Below are 17,238 nucleotides of genomic sequence, written 5' to 3' on the forward strand. Positions count from 1 at the left end.
ACTTGCATATGCATGAATATCACTTGTATTTGCTTTTACCAAAATGTCATATGACATGATATTTGCTCTGATAGAAATTAGTCAAAACGTTTTCATGTGTGTGTGTGTGTGTGTGTGTGTGTGTGTGTGTGTGTATGTGTGTGTATGTATGTGTGTGATATTTTATGGTGAGCAAATTTTTTTTATTCTGGTATTTTATACTCTCTGCTTGCGGTGCTGTAAAACATTAATAATTTTATCACGCATTGCTGCCTTATATACACAGTCTTGTCCTCCCACTCGCGACTGCTGCGAATTTACTTGCCCTGTACAAACTGCAAGCGCATTATGGTCACCTTGAAATTTCCTCCGCTATTTTCCAATTAAAAGCTTAATAGCCCTGGAAACGGAGATCATGGGGTGAAGTTTACCATGGCCCCTGTTCTTAAAGCAGTTCTGCTTGGATCCCATTATGTGCTTGAATAAATCCTTTCAAGAACAGAACTGGGATTTGGAGTTGGCCGGTGTTGTGTTTCAATGGAGGCTGTCGGGCAAAGGGACATCTCGGCATCTTAGATATTGCTGTCATTGTAAACGAAGCATACGCTTCTGGCAATACAAAACTTTCAAAAATAGTTTCTTGCCGCTGCAGTGTTAAAACATTTGAAAAGCAGATTTACTCACGAATATACTTAAATCGTGACTGCGCATTTAGTTTACAAAATCATTAGAGATAAACGCAATTTTTAGGACACCTTTTAATTAGCTTTGGAAAGGGTATTCCACATTCAGCTCTGGCCTCCTCAATCAATTTTCACTCCGTGATCTGAACATTAGGCTTTTGTGTCTAACCCCTGTGTCCACACATCATTCTCCTCGTCATATTAGTGGATTCTATTCATTTATGGGAACAGAAAGCACCACAAGTTCCAATTTTAATTTCAGTCGCTCAGTTAACGAGTATGGAACTATGTCTGTGAATTTAAAGTTAGTCTAGGAGTGGGTTATGTGCACATTGATATGCAAACCAACACATTGTTCGGGCTCTATTTAATTCGGACTCACAGCGTGCGGTGAAACAAAGTACCTGGCGGTTTCAGCCCATGACAATGTGCACTACATTCTTTTCCACATTCCTCGTTGATATTGCTGCACGTACAGGAAACTTCATTCCTCGTTTGAAATACTGTTTAGCATCGTACTGTAATCAGATATTTTAAAGTGTGTTAATACATTTCAATGCATTCAAGTATTGTTTTGATAATGTCAATTTTGGAGAAAGAGTGAGGGAATTTTGCGAAATTCAATTTAATCTTTTGTTGTTGTAAAACAGAAAAGCAAACGCATAAACATTATATAGCCTATAAATTACGTTTATATTGGTGTATGATAAATTTACAATTTAAAAACATTTTACAATTTTATCAGCTCAGAGGAGAATTGTACAATTCTGTTAAGTCGCGTGGGACTGAGCGGTGTGTGACGGATGCAAGAGATAGCGGGAAGTTACTCGCTTGCATTAGTGCGTGTCAGATCGCCTGATGCACGTCTTTATTGCCAGTGGAAAAGGTGGATCCTCGTCTTAGAGTCAACACCTCTTATCACGAGTGTAGCGAGCTGCGCTGGGGCTTGATCTTCTAACTACTGACACCACTCTGCCTACACGCCTTATCTGATGCACTTGCGCCTTTGGCACTCCTGGAAACTAACATCTACCGGACTTTGTGCACAATGAATGGCTACGGGTCACCCTACCTCTACATGGGGGGCCCAGTACCCCAGGCAAGAGCGCCCCTCCAAAGGACGCCCAAGTGTGCTCGTTGTAGAAATCACGGCGTGCTTTCCTGGTTGAAAGGACACAAACGGTACTGTCGGTTTAAGGACTGTACTTGTGAGAAATGCATTCTGATCATTGAGCGCCAGCGGGTCATGGCAGCTCAGGTGGCGTTGAGGAGGCAGCAAGCGAACGAGAGTTTGGAGAGTCTCATCCCGGAGTCCCTGAGAGCTCTCCCCAGTCTCTCCGTGGCGGCTGGAGGCAGCGATGGGACCCAGGGAGCACCGCCACCCACTACCAGTATCGATCTACGATGGACGACAGAGACAGTAGCCAAACCACCATCACAAGGTAAGCGAAAAGCAACTGCAAATAATATTCATGCCTGAATTATCCGATCACTAGCCTGACAGTATACGTTTTCTAGAATACCAATTATCGGTGAAATATCTGCTTCTTTCTGTGTCGGCTAATTATCACCAATTAATTTAATTAAATTATGGAAATGATGTATTTTTAACACGAATAACTAATTCTCCAAAAGCCATGTTTTCATTGCGTTTTCTTTATTTCTGACTTGCGCGAACGCTGCTGCATTATTCATTGTCTCAATAGGCCGATATAAAGTGCGGTAGGGAACGCTGACTCAGAATCTCCCAGCGACTATGCCTAAATTGTAGGACACATTTAAATAACCCATGTACAATTTCATACTGTTATTTAATATTTCGTCTCTTAGCAAGTAATTACGTTTTCATCGTGGAAACATTAGGTTACACACTCCATTGTGTGTAAGGTGTATAACAGTTTTATGAAAGCATAACTAATAAATGCAATGGTAAGTGTTACAACGTTAAGTTAATTAATTAAGTTAATTAAGTTAATTTTTAACTGTAGGCCTACGTTATTTAAAAAATATTGTAAAATCTTAGGTTATTTAAAAATAGGCCTATATATAATTTTCAGCAAACCACAGTCTGACCGCTGTGGAATCTCATCATAGGGCTATTTTATTATTATACAACTATGCAACAGGCCTGACAGACGTGCTGATCTGTCGATCCCGATATGATCACTATGACGACCACGCCTCGGCCGACAAGAGGAAAATTAAAAAGAAGACATTTAGAAGTTCTGGGAATAAACAGATTTTTTTTCAGTTAAAATGTGGCACAGCAGTATTACTGCTGATTTTATTATTATTATTATTATTATTACTATTAGTAGTAGTAGTAGTAGTAGTGTTGTTGTTGTTGTTGTTGTTGTTGCTGTTGTTATTGTTAATTATTATTATTATTATTATTATTATTATTATTTAGTTGTTGTTATATTTCGGTGCACTCATGATAATTATTGTGTAAATTCTATATATATAGCGTATATATTATGTGTAGTGACTGCCAGTAATGTGTAGAATTAGGCTACAGTATTTTCTTATTTACACCAGTAGCCGAGCGCATGAAGCCGGTCCCAGCTCAGCGCTTTACACATCTTTATATTATTTTGAATAAGCAGTACCTCAATTCCCATGACTACATATAACTGAACCTTTCATAATGACCTCTGACCAAACAATAAACGAAAATAGGCCTATTGTGCAATATATTTTGTCTGTGTTTCGGGAAAGAACATGCTTTCCGAAACGCATTGCGCGTCACACATTAAAGATCACTCCAGATCTGAAAGTTCGTCATCAAGCTGCAGCGACTCAATTTTTTTGGCTGGATTTATGACAAATATATCAACTGACAGGATGCTAAGACACAAGACCGAACGAAATCTGACCTTCTATCAAGTATGTTGAATTATTGAACGATACTAACGACCATAGCTTGACACAACAAATCGAAAGCAATAGCCGTAATTTCTGAGGCCACTGGAACTAAAGTGAAATGTTACCAAACAACAGGCAATCCGTTTACAAAATGCAGGCAAGGAATTGACCGGAGATTCTTAAGATAGACCGGTAAGCACTTTGCGCTGCCTGCTCCCAGCGGAAATAAATTAAAGAATTATAAATCACTGAAGTGTTGTCAGGAAGCTAATATATTAATCTAATGTTGCTTTTCTCCTCTGCAGTCTGTAGAACTTGAAACTGCAGTGTCAAGTGGTTTGGGAAAAGCACAGGCAACAGACTTGTTGCTGGCCTCGTAATTTGGCTTGCTTTACTATTTTATTCGAGATGCGTTGCATATTTGTACACATGATAGAATTAATGCAGTCGTAGCCTACTGAATTATTTGATTAAAATTAGCATATGATTACTGTCTTGTGACTTCCCCCAATTTGTTTTCTGTACATTTTACAGAACTTGTGTCAATTCATTTTAACTTAGTATTTTCATAAATACGTGGGAAATGAGAATATGGTCGGAAATGAGGGAGTAAAATAATAAATAATTTTAATCATTCAGTGACCTGATGCATAGGATATGGCGACAACTGACTAATGAATCACTGTCTGTATTTAGTAGATCTGATTGAGGATGTGTCGGAGGAGCAGTCAGGAGCAGAGAATGGAGGGTGTGGCAGTGACAGGGAGCAGGACCAGGTCAGTTCTCCTGAGGAGCCCAAACCCAATCCCTGCTACAGCCCTGACACCCCTGAGACGTCAGCCCTGTCTCAGCCAGAGGAGAATCACTACAGCTTACAGAGACCTGGTTCTGACCCAGATCCCAAAGCCGACAGCCCCAAATACACAAACGAGCCAAGCCTACTCATAGAGGGTGTGTCAGGCTCAGTGTCACTCCCCTTCAACCTGAAGGCCAACCGGCCGCCTCTGGAGGTTCTGAGGAAGATTTTTCCCACACATAAGTCAGCTGTTTTGGAACTGATCCTGCGGGGTTGTGGTGGGGACCTGGTTGGCGCCATTGAGGTTCTTCTCTCTAGCAGGTCAGCTCTGAAGCCCGAGAAGACTTCCACAGAGAACGCTGACCCCATAGTCCTCCCATCCAATGGGCACCTTTTTGAACACACCTTGGGGTCCTACCCAGTGTCCTCATCCTCAAAATGGTCAGTGGGATCAGCGTTTCGAGTTCCAGATTCACTGCGATTTTCCTCGGAATCTTCTGGAGTCCTTCCAGGCCCGTTGGGAATGCCCCTGCAGCAGAGTTTTCCCCAGCCCCCCCGCTACCCCCTCATGCTGCGCAACTCTCTGACCCGCAGTCAGTCGGGTCCATTCCTGCATAACGACATCACACTGTGGAATACCATGACGCTCCAGCAGCAGTACCAACTCCGCTCTCAGTATATATCTCCGTTCTCTGGACCACCCTCCGGAGTTTTCCGCAGCTCGCCGCTTCTGCCCTCCCGACCTTCAGAGGATTCCCGGATCACCCTGCAGGAAGATAACTGCCCACTGGTTCCCAAACAGACTGTTTATGGCGCCGACGAGGAATACGAGGACAGATCGGATTCGTCGGAGTCAAGAATACTGAATACATCATCGTAACGTCTGTTTCATTTCACCGGCAGCCAAATTACGCAAGTGTGCTATGAAAGAGCAAAAGGATAAAAGAAATCCAGGAGCTGAATTAACACCATCTTCGATATTGTTTTACGCTTTGGCTTGAAGGACGTTAGCTCAGTGTAATGAATGTGAACAGTTCTCTACAACTCGGTGTAAAACTGTATGACTGAATTTGACCCAAAAGTGTATAAATGGCGTTTAGCGCATTTCTTTGTGAAAAAAATCACAATCTCCACTTTGCATGGAATGTACTGTGAATATGTCTGTAATGTAGAAACTGTGGTGCATGTTGAGAGTATGCAAAATAAAAGCTGTTAACATTTCCCATGTGTTTCATTTACGTTTGCTGAATTAAAGCACATATGACTTTTTAACAGATCTGTAACCTGTGAACGCCAATGGCCTAGTTCTTTGTCACGACATAACACAAGGTGATACGTAGAGATAACTGATTAGCAGTTCTTAGACAATCCAATGAAAGAGCGAGTTTCCGTAGAGAACATGCAGTTGTGAGGTCCGTCAAAATAAAGCTGACCTAAAGACTGGAATTCACGGTATGATAATGTGTGGTGCTCCACACTTGACTCTTACTAATTAAGGGGTTAAAATATATATGCGCAAGCGTACATTTTTCAAGTGTATATTCCGCGCAGAGCACGATAATCCAAAGGAATAACCTCAAATTCCAAGAAAGTTCAAATTAGAAATCTCGTGTAAATACAGCTATTGGTTTCCGTTATTTTTTGAGACAATGCCTTACAACCACGAACACACACAATACGCAAATTATTTACTTTAACGAACGTAACATGGCCAACTGTTATTTTTTGCCCATTTCAGTGTTTGTCAGACAAGGGGGAAATATTACACTCAGAAAAAAGAAACTGAAGTGCTGAGTTCGCATATCAAGGTGCGAGGACCACGTGAAAAGAGTTGTAGCACGATTATATCTGTGATATGTATTTGATATTTGAGATAGGGTTTGCGGTGGCTCAGACTACGTCCTTCGTAGTCTGAGCCACCGCAAAATTTGAGTAAATGGCTCCATCTAGCGGTGGACTACAAAACTCTTGAGAAAACCCAATCTTTAAACAAATTATCTCTGTTCAAATTTATTTATTTTATATGTATTTATTTATTTATTTTTACATGGACAAACATCTTTCAAAACTACAGTCAACCAAATCTGCATCATCTGCCTTCCACGGGCTTATGAACTAGGTGTTTTTGCGCGCTCTGATCCTGACAATCTTTAAAAGTTTATTTAACACGGCAACATTTAACACTATTTATTTAACACTAACCAGCTTCTAGTGGAGCTAGGGTCGGTGAAGGGTCTGTAACTATAGCCGATGAGTGAGAAGTGTCCATGGTCAAAGTTATCTAAGTTACACCTCATGCGTAGCCTACATCTATCTAAAAATAAACAGAAAACTAAATCTGTCGTTTGCATCGATCCAGACCGTAAATTAAATAGCTTTTAATTATTTGTTCGATTTGTTTAAGCTTTGCTCAAATAGAGAAACCCTTGACATAAAGGGGCTGATTCAAATTCGAATCAGATGAACTAGGAAACTTTTCATACTCTAATTTTATTGTATGATAGGCCGTCCTCGCATGCGTCAAATGTCCCAGGAGATCGTACAACGATTCCGTATTGATTCTGCACTCCAGTTTCGTTTTGGTTCATTTTCATTCTGGAAGTTAGAGAGATGGGTAGTTATTCTGGTTTATAAAGATCTGTTATTTTAATGCTACCTTAGCTTTTTTGGTGTAACTTTTGAATGTTAGGCCATTTTTCCCCTTATGATGTCTTTGTTCAGGCCTACTGACAGCGGAAAACCATGGGGCGTCTACTTAATGAACATTTAGATAAATATCTTAGGTTATGGATGTTTAACTTATTCTTACCTACTGCATTTTTGCTATTGATAATTACTTCTTAGTTGTGTTGATACATACAGTTTTGATTTTAGTGCAACTTAGCCCAAGTGAGTTGTAGTTTACTCTAGTTGACACTTGATGTTATTGTGCTCATTCCTGTCTTTTTTCTCTGTGTCTCTTTTTTTTTTTTGTCTGTCAATGCCAGGGGGTTAAGAGACAAAACGAAATGTTTTAATATTACTTTGGATGATGCTCTTGATGGATGGCCTCCACGCCAGCCTACTTCTTTCAACTCCAAACTAAGAGCATTCGTGGACAGATTTGATGTAATTGATATCTGGAGAGAAAAAAATCCCAAGAGTTGTGTATACACCTGGTGCAACAAAGACACCTCCAAAAAATCTAGGATAGATTATTGGCTCATATCAAAGTCTGTGACTCATAATGACATTTCAGTATATGTTCAGAATTCCCCATTAACTGACCATAAGGCAATACATGTAACAATCAGCCTTTCCCCTAAGTCAGATCTCAATATAAAAAAAGCCACAATGTTGAAACTAAACAACTCCCTTTTAAAATATGCTTTTGTGAAGGAAAAAATTAAATCCTTAATTGTTGATTACTGGATCAAAGCTTTAATAGAGAATTCCTGTTGGGGGAACTGGGAATTGTGTAAATATGAGCTTGGGAATTTCTTAAGGAAAACTGGTAGTAATCTTGCTAAAAAGAGAAGGGAACATGAGGATACTGTAATACTGTACAAAAAGATACTGTAAAAAAAGAGTACTTAAGTACAAAATGACTTAAATGATATCATTGCATAAAAGCTGAAGGAGCCTTTGTTAGGTCCAGAAGGAAATGGATGGAGGAGGGAGAACAGAATACTTCTCCAGCGTACTTCTTTAGATTGGCAAAAAATAATTCTATGATGTCTTCTGTAACACTGCTGGACATTACAGGTGAAAAAAAACACTGATGCTAAAAAGATATCCTTATTCTGTACTGAATTATATAGCAATTTATATAAATCTAGATGCTCAGAAGATTTTCCATCCCTATTTCTTCAATCAGTTGAGCATTGCAATGAAGTATAAGATAATGACAAACAAGATTGTGACAATGACGTTTCTCTAGCTGAAGTTAAGAAATGTATTATTACCTTAACATCCGCTTAGTATTGGATTTACTAGATTATAATGAGCTCATTGATAATGATAGCTTCATTCTTTTTCTAGATTTTAACAAAGCCTTTGATTCTGTGGAACACCCATTTATTTTTAAAGTGCTAGAAATGTTTGGCTTTGGTGCATACTTCTCTAGCACCGTTAAGACATTGTGCAAAAATGGTAACAGCTGTGTTAAACTAAAATAAGGTACATCTAAATGATTTTGTTTATCGCACAGTATAAGACAAGGGTGCCCAGTCTCGCCATATCTGTTTCTCCTTGCCTCGCAATTGCTTGCGGCATTTATACAACAGAGTAACTTACATGGCAAATCAATTGCTAGCCATCAAATTCTCATCAGTCAGCTAGCAGACAACGCTACACTTTTTTTGTTAAGGATGCTTCCCAGGTTCCTCAAGCTATTTCTCTTCAAGAAAAATTTTCTGGAGCATCTGGACTATCTCTAAATATTAATAAATGTGAATTACTGCCTGTAAAAGATAATTCAGTGTCCAGTACAAGCATAATTTTTCTCCACATAAGTATTTAATTAGGAATAACAAAGACATTCTGTACAAAAACAAATCTCTCTACCTAGAAAATTGGGTGAACCATGGTATTCTGTTGGTTTCTCAACTACTGAATCAGAATCTTCTTCTCCTTAATTATTCTGAATTCTTATCTAATTTCAACTTACCAATGACATTCAAAGAATTTTCCACCGTTGTTGATGGTATACCTCAAGGAGTTGTGATGTTGAAGAGCCAACAAACATTTGCTGTTTTGCCAGATGTATCAGACTTGGACCCATGTACCTCAGCTATAGGACAGATTTGCTTCTCACCCAGGATTAGTAGGAACAATAGAACCATCAGGATCTTGTTCCAGGAAGATATTGTGACAATTCCATGTGGTTTCCTGCTGGACTGGTTTCATAGGTGACATCCCCTGGTGGAGTGTTTGGACCCTGCCTTTAAAAGATCTTCTAATAAATGAAGTGAGAGAGGTCTCCCATAAACTTATACATAGATATTACCCTGCTAAAAATTTTATTCTTAGTATGAAAAAAGATCTAGATGATAAATATTCTTTCTGTGAAGGGCCTCCTGAAACTTCAGCCTGCTTATTTTGGTTCTGCTGCCATACTGACAAATTCTGGTCAGATCTGTTAACATTATTATGTACCAGCCTTAAGTACAATTTTGAACATTCATTTGCACATTTTATTTGGCTTCCATGACTTCAATCCTGAGGAAAAAGATATGTTTCATATAAGCAATTTTATCTTTTTATTAGCAAAATACTTTATACACAAATGCAAGTATAATAATAGCATGCCACTACTCTTTACATTCCTCGGTGATGTAAAGGTATATGACAACACAATTCAAACCTCAACAAACCCTACAGCAACAAATACTGTCCTCCTCCTGAACTCTTTTCACCTCTGTGAATGACCTCTTCTCTGTCTCTGTGTAGTCTTTGTTCTTCTTCTTTTTTTCTTGCTATCTGTTTGAATATCCACTATTTACTATATCAATGTCTCTTTATATGTCAAGTCTCCTGGCATCTTCGTAATGTGATTTACGTCCATATATTCTGACTGTGGATGTACTGGTTGTCAAATAAAGTTTAGCTCCGGGAAAAGTTTCTGTATTGCCACCCTGTGGTGAAAAGAGGAAATTACCGTATCTCTCTTCCGTTATCGTTTCTTCCTTTAACGTTATATAGGCCTAATCCTCAATTAAACGCTAGAAAGTCGCAGTTACTATTATTATTATTTTTAAAACCAAAGAGTATACGCAAAGATCTAAGACGTCACTGGATCTTTATTGCTAACCGATAACACCTGGGTTTGAATAAGAGGTGATCTCCCTCCTGCTCCATATACTGTTTATTTTGACATTTTTTTAAGTATAACAGATTAAATGTTATGTGACGATAGTAATGATTGCAGGCCATTCAAATCTATTACGGGGCTATGAAAGCACATTTCAGTGACGTATCAACATTAGGCGATACCAACGAAATGAAATTATTTCTAATTATTTGAATTTGGATTTGTTTATGATTCGTACTAGCGTATATTTAGTTATATTTAGTTATGTCTTATTGCCAAGATAACAATAAACACGGTGAAATGATCAGTAGGACTTACCTAATAATTATTCCAAGGTAGTTTATTATATAATAATAATTAGCACGTAACTTCCAACCGCCATTTTCCATTTATTTGTCTTTCTTTCTTTTTTTCTTTCTTGGCCCGTGTCTGCTTGCTTGCTTGTTTGTTTGTTTGTTTGCATATGTTGATTCACTGTAACGCCTGGAAGCAGGTGTTGCAATTTCATTTGAACATTGTTAGTTTAAGAGACAGAAACCTGTTATGAGCTGACCTCTGAGTTTGCGCGTCTAAGTCAACAAATCTTACCTGATGTGCTCGGTCTTCGCTCAAAACAAATAGACAAATTATGGCTATGGCTCAATTTTTTTAACACCCGACCGAAAGCACGTGTTGCCAATTCATCAAGCATCCTAAAATGCTAATTAACATAGCAGGGCCTGTCGTAAATCCTAAGATCTTCGCTGACTCCACTTAGATCACGTTACACTCCGGTAGTATGTCACTGCTCTGACAGAGAATCTGCGTGAACCAAACCGGCAACAGCTTGTTATTGTTTTTGGATCAAACAGCCAACACCGAATTGTGATTTTCTGTTTTCTGACGTCTTTAAGAAGAAGAAGAATATGCTAATCTTAAACATTCCCTAACTCCACGGTCGTACAGCCTTTATGCCACTGCACGTGGTGTAAAAATTTCGACGATTTCATGCAAGACTACTTTAAAACCTTTAAATCCCAATGTATTTTTCACACAGAATAGCACTAGAAGCGAAAAGAACAGATGTAAACGGTACAAAACCAGACATTTAATTATAAAAGTTCGACACATAGCCTATACTTCCCGTGCAGTGGTCTACTAAGAGGCTGTGAAAACAAATAGCATTTTAACTTTAAAAGTTACCTCATGAATGAAGAGGTTACAGCAGTTTACCAGTAAAGATTCTCGAGTCTTTCGTTTGGCAATCTAATCTGTGAGGAGGGGAAGATAACGGGATAAGATCAAAGCATTCTTGAGATGGAAATAGCACCCAGGGTAGCAGTTAGAGTAGCTGGCCGTTAACTCGCTAATAAATTAGACAGGAGGAGAGGGCGATATGGTGAGGCTGCACCTGCAAACCTAACATCTTCACCACGTGGACTAGGTTAGTTTGGGGCAGCATGTAATCTGTGCCGATACAAAATTCACTTTAACCAGAGTTCTAATCCTGTCATAGGATGTCGCTTATGGAAAAACAGTTATGTTCCAAATACCGTAAAATATGTAAGCCAGGGACATTTGCGTTTGTCTTACTCGTAATAAAAAACCCTGACATATTGATCACATTAAAATGTGCTTCACGAATGTGTTTCTGTAAAAATGTATTTCACTAATTGGCTTGTGAACACAGAGGAGTATGTTGCGTCATCTTCGGTTCACATACGACATTTTCTCCCCACCGTTGAACGCGAATGATGCTGTATTAGGTCGTGTTGCGTTGTGGGCGACCGCGGTCTCGCACATTCAGTCATGTTAAAATGTAGCCTGAATGATGACTTCCAGCTGTTTGTCAGAAAACTATTATATTCGGGCATCGTTTTGTCTGTTCGACGGCGCTTATGAATAGTACATGGAGCATTACCAAACAGGCTGCATTAACAAACAAACACCCCTAACAATTATGAAAAATTAATTTATAATTAAACGGGTTCCCAAAAGCTTATAACAGGCTTACAGAGAATTAATACAGTGGGATAACACAAGGCCTGCGCTCGGTGCAAATATTTTGCTTGGGTAAGTAATAGAACCGACTAAGGTAACGCAAATGGCTCCGACTAAGGTAAGTCAAAAATCATTTTTATTTGTTGTTCCTCTCAGTCATTTGCTGTAGGCCTATATATTAGTTTATCAATCTGTGCATTTTTCTATGTCACCATAGGTCTACTAATTAGCCTACAAATGTAAACTAATAGTTATGTGAATATTCAACGACTGCCTTATTGAAACATAGGTCTACGAATCTGTCGCCTTCGTTAAGTGCTAATATAAAAGCCGATAAAAGCAGCAGAATGTAAATTTGCCTCAGTAAATGCATTGTACTAAGACTTTGTTTCCAAATAGGCTATTAGGCTACTTTTGTTTATGCAGTTCTCACAGAAAAACATTTTCCCACTTCCCGCGTGGGTCACGCCTTGGTCGATGTTCTCGCATCGAAGAGGTGGCGGGTGTGCTGCGGGTGATATTCCTATGTGTCGTTCGATTTCGGTTTTTAAAAGCACACATGCTAGGTCAATCGGGACAAAGGGAGTTGTGTTTGTGTAGCCTGTCTTCCCACATGCTGACTCCATGTTTTTATAATCTAGTTTGTTGTGTCAACCCAGTAATCGCCCCGATCTACAGTTTAACACATTTTGTAAGTCCATCCCGGTCAGTTTGTTGATTAGTAAACGGTAGCTTAGATGCGATCAGCTGAGGTAACAACAGGCCTCATATTTAAAACGGTAATTCAAACAGTTATCGAGAGATAAATGTCAAACAAAAGAAAGAGAGAAAAATTAGCTATCGAATACTCCCCAAATGAAAAGTGAAGTTTATAAACTAAAATCCTAACCGAAGTGTCATTTCAAAATTCCCATTCCTTCTGTATATACGCAATATCTGTTTGACTTCGACCTTTTTATCCTTTGGTTTGCAATAAATTTTAAAACAAACTTTGAGTCATTAAACACGCTTGAATATAGATAACACCTGTAAGCAGACCGCGCTTAGAGAGATTTGAATACGAATGAAAAGCCATTACCCATTTTGCATTCTGAAGCCGTCATTTGAATAGCTCCCATTTATCGGTTGCCTTAAATAAAACAAGCATACCTAACGAAATATTACCGTGTAATGTAATATGGGTCGCAAATAAGGAACCATTTAAACAACGAAAATGTTTTATCTCTGTGCCAAAATCTAACCGCAAAATTCATTTGAAAATAAGACAATATCCCAAGCAGTGTATACGTCCGTTCCGTTCGTTGCACGTCTGTCAACACTCCATCACTGAAGTGTTTAATCCAAACCCTGAGTCGGGGAAAGAGAAACATTCCTTGAATATTACCATAAACATTTCAAGGAAGAGTAATTATCTTCTTAATTGACACTGTAAAAAACACGTGTTCGATTTAATATAAATTGCACCCTATTAATTTAAACATAACATTCATATAACTTTCTCCTCCCGAAATGGCTAATTGATTGTTTCCTGGAATTATTTTATTTGTGACTTCACTCCACTGTGAGAGGGCAATCCAGGCTGAGCCAATGGGGCCGTGTCTTTGACAACGACCCAATCAGGGCACATGCGCCGTTGATCGCAGAGGAGGCGCCACAAGTTGACGTTCAGTAAAAACCTCTGGTCACAACGAGGTGACAGCATCACTGAAAATCCTTCTCAGATCTGTATCTTTGAATTTGGCTGAAATCTGGTTAAAAGTGAAGGTATTTGAGTGTTAAATTTTAAAGGGGATACTTCGATATTTTAATTTAACAGAAGCCAGTTGGCGCTTGAGGCAGCACTGGTGTACAGAATTGTATGGGTAAGTCCAGAGAGTCATTTATTTGCCATTTTATTTTTACGACAATTGGTCATTATGAAAGGAGCAATACGGGAGATTTTTGTTCGTGTAAAACATATCTGCAAGTTACACATAATAACCATGTAAGATCTCAAATAAAGCCGTAGCCTCTCTGTGTTTTACAGTAGTGATAGTGACTGCAAGAGTTTTGGAGTGCTGAAATTTGCCGAGCTGCTCTGGGGACTTAAGAAAATATGACGGATCTCTCCGGTACTGAGTACGAAATCGACGTGGAGTCTCTCGAAAACGAGAACGACGACCCAGCAGGATTCACCAAAGTGTTGTCCAGTGTCGGAGAAGACGACTCAGGGAACAAAGATGATGACAAATCCGGTCATACTAACGTAGGCACGGGCGACCAGAGAAAACTGAGCCGCACCCCGAAGTGCGCGCGTTGCAGGAACCATGGAGTGGTGTCTTGTCTAAAAGGGCACAAAAGATTCTGTAGGTGGCGAGACTGCCAATGTGCCAACTGTTTACTGGTTGTGGAAAGACAGCGCGTGATGGCAGCCCAGGTTGCTCTTAGAAGACAGCAGGCGACAGAAGTAAGTTTTCTGAGTTGTCCGAGTAGAGATTGTACGGTTTGTCCGTAAACTAAGCCGCACAAACGTTTCCCAATTTCTGAGTCGGTGGAACAAAGGTTAATTCAGAATGATTATAGCCTACTGTTTTATGTTCCACCTTGCAATAGTATGTGACTTACAAACAACCCCCCCCCCCCCCAAAAAAACAACATTGAAACCCGTTGTCTTTTTCACGCGGTTCGACAAGATTACATTTATTTTCTCAAAATAAAAATAAAAATAATTTAAAGAATGAAGAAAATACTATATCTATCTATCTATCTATCTATCTATCTATCTATCTATCTATCTATCTATCTATCTATCTATCTATCTATCTGTGTGTGTGTGTGTGTGTGTGTGTGTGTGTGTGTGTGATGTAAATGTTTCGTGAGCTCAATGTGAGCACAGTATTGACGGCTATAAGAATGAGTGCGAGTTTGCATTATTACATCTGACAAAATTGCAGTTCTAATGTTTTTTTTTTTTGCTTTGCTTTAGGATAAGAAAGGGATAGTGGGGAAACAGATTCCAACAGAAAGGCGAAATATCTATCAAAGACACATCCGTCCATCCACCTTACTGGCTAAAAGTATCTTAGAAGGTAAGTTTACAATCACCCGTTTCTGCGAATCTCGATGTCTTACTCCATCGATCTTTCAAAAGGATATTTCCAAATTTCCTTATCTTTTCTTGCTTCAACCATTTCCTCAATCTCTTCTTAACTAATACGCTATCTTTGTGCTTTCTCTCAGCTTTTATTGGATTTCTGAGCTTTTTCTGTTTAAATCACACCGTTCCTCCCTGGACGTTATAACGCAGTAAGCGCCTCTCTAACAGTACTGCTGTCTGAACTTATTAGTTGCACAACACAGATTATATTACATAAACAAAACAAAATATGACATGTCAAAAGTGATTTAAAAAATATTATAAAGTTAAACTGCAGTAGATTCACAGCAGATTGAAGTGAGTGTACTGTAAGTTGTACTGTGCTGACTACCCCTCAATGTTTTAGAGACGCCTTAGTAAAGATCCCAATATTTTCTTCATGTTGTAAAAGAAACAAATCAAACACTATCTCAGACATGGTTAATTCAGCGCATCCTGTAGGATTTTAGTGTCAAGTTTTTGTGACTGCACTGAACATTAAAGATGGTGTAAACTGTGCAGAATCTAACCAAATCCCTTTGCTTGACAGGGTACCGTCCAGTCCAGTCAGACCCATTTCTGGGCAGTGGGGCTTCTTTGCCTCCCCCACTCAGTGATCGTATGAGGAAGAGGAGGGCTTTCGCTGATAAAGAGCTGGAGAGCATTATGCTGGAGCGTGAGTATAAGGAGAGGGAACTTTTGGAGTCGACGCAGTCAGCAACAGCCTCTCTGTTCCTGCCCGCTGGCCTGGTCCGCTCTACTGAGTTTAACTCCTTCAAGACGGCCTTTCCTTCCTCTTCTTCCTCTGGCCCTGCAGAACCCAGACCCAAAGACATTTGTGGTTTCCTACCGGGCTGTTTGGACCTTCCCATGGCCTATGGGAGCTCAGCAAATGTGGAGCTCATCTCTTCCAACGTCAGCGTAGCCACCACTTACCGACAGTACCCCCTCTCGCCTCCGGCTCCAACCCGTTTTATGATGTGGCCACGTGGTAACAACCTCAGTGACACTCTCCTGTATCAGCAGTGCCTGCTAAATGCCACCACTGTCCAGAATCTCAAACCTGGCGCCGTCTGGGACCCAAAGATGATGCCTTCCTCTGAAAGTCACTCCCCCGAGCAGGACGTGGCTTCGGCGGCTAAGCTGGAGGGCTCTCGGGCTGCCACAGATTCTAGTGACACTCACAGAGAGCCTGGTGAGGTCCAGCAAAGTCTGGGCCAGAACATCAGGGAAAGGTCAGCGTTTTCTCCGCCTAAGAGAGCATATGGACAGGCTGGCATCCCATCTCACACACCCGGTCACGAACATGTTCTGAATAAGATTGGGAAGGACAACTCCAAACACCCTCTCTCCATGAACATGAGTTGTTTCCATTCCCTCATACAACAGACTCTGAATGAGAAAAACAACCCAGAACTGAAAAGTCCATACTGTAAGGATCAGCTGGAAGACACAGCCAGAAAATGCAGGGGTGTTGCAGCTAAAGAGGTACTGCCGTTTAAAAGCACAGAGCGAGCAGGAAAAGAGTTTACAGCCAAGCCAGCAGGGAACAAAGGATCGACTGAATCCCTGTCATTCTCAGTGGAGGCAATATTAAAAAGACCCTCACTTCCCCTTAATCATGCATCTCAGTAAAAGCTTCTCCCAGTAAGCTTCTCCCAATAAAAGCATCTTATTTAAAGAATTACAAATCTGTTCATTCATACCTGTCCTTCCTGTGGATTTTAAATTCTGTACAATAATTCATGCTTACAGACTCACACATTTCCTTTGTGAAAATGATGGTTGTGCATGTAGGATAGTTTAAACTGGACAATCAGAACAAACTGACCAAAAATAATGTAAATACTATATTATTTACTGTAAAAATGAACATGGTGTACATCAAGGTATCATGTAAAGTATTTAACTGTATGGCTATTTTTTGCTAGTTATTGTGACAATAAAATTCTTTAAAAAAAAAATGAAGACTTATCACTTCTGATATTGTCAAATTATGACACTCTTATGTGTGTGTATGTGTTTGTGA

General features: G+C 39.6%; 2 protein-coding genes across 3 annotated transcripts; both read left to right on the top strand.

The window, feature by feature from the left end:
- The first annotated feature begins 1,710 nt into the window (after window positions 1-1,710).
- dmrt3a (doublesex and mab-3 related transcription factor 3a) lies at window positions 1,711-5,203 on the top strand. Of its 2 annotated transcripts, XM_030790167.1 has the most exons (3): window positions 1,711-2,104; window positions 3,201-3,220; window positions 4,238-5,203. In XM_030790167.1, the coding sequence occupies exons 1-3, from the start codon at window positions 1,711-1,713 to the stop codon at window positions 5,201-5,203; spliced, it is 1,380 nt and encodes a 459-aa protein (XP_030646027.1). The 2 variants fall into 2 exon arrangements, with proteins under 2 accessions (XP_030646027.1, XP_030646036.1); XM_030790176.1 differs by lacking the exon at window positions 3,201-3,220 and having other exon boundaries at window positions 4,227-5,203.
- Window positions 5,204-14,189: 8,986 nt separating this feature from the next.
- On the top strand, window positions 14,190-16,844 carry dmrt2a (doublesex and mab-3 related transcription factor 2a). Its single transcript, XM_030786369.1, has 3 exons — window positions 14,190-14,540; window positions 15,060-15,162; window positions 15,760-16,844. The coding sequence occupies exons 1-3, from the start codon at window positions 14,190-14,192 to the stop codon at window positions 16,842-16,844; spliced, it is 1,539 nt and encodes a 512-aa protein (XP_030642229.1).
- The last annotated feature ends 394 nt before the right edge of the window (window positions 16,845-17,238 follow it).

Source organism: Chanos chanos, chromosome 1, assembly GCF_902362185.1.
Source record: "Chanos chanos chromosome 1, fChaCha1.1, whole genome shotgun sequence".
NCBI classification, from domain to species: Eukaryota; Metazoa; Chordata; class Actinopteri; order Gonorynchiformes; family Chanidae; genus Chanos; species Chanos chanos.

Bases quoted from the DNA above. Each gene is read 5' to 3' on its own strand.
- dmrt2a (XM_030786369.1), top strand. From the start codon at position 14,190: ATGACGGATCTCTCCGGTACTGAGTACGAAATCGACGTGGAGTCTCTC. The intron at 14,541-15,059 runs GTAAGTTTTCTG...GCTTTGCTTTAG, and splicing joins GAAGACAGCAGGCGACAGAA to GATAAGAAAGGGATAGTGGG. The intron at 15,163-15,759 runs GTAAGTTTACAA...TTTGCTTGACAG, and splicing joins GGCTAAAAGTATCTTAGAAG to GGTACCGTCCAGTCCAGTCA.
- dmrt3a (XM_030790167.1), top strand. From the start codon at position 1,711: ATGAATGGCTACGGGTCACCCTACCTCTACATGGGGGGCCCAGTACCC. The intron at 2,105-3,200 runs GTAAGCGAAAAG...TATTTACACCAG, and splicing joins AGCCAAACCACCATCACAAG to TAGCCGAGCGCATGAAGCCG. The intron at 3,221-4,237 runs GTCCCAGCTCAG...GATCTGATTGAG, and splicing joins TAGCCGAGCGCATGAAGCCG to GATGTGTCGGAGGAGCAGTC.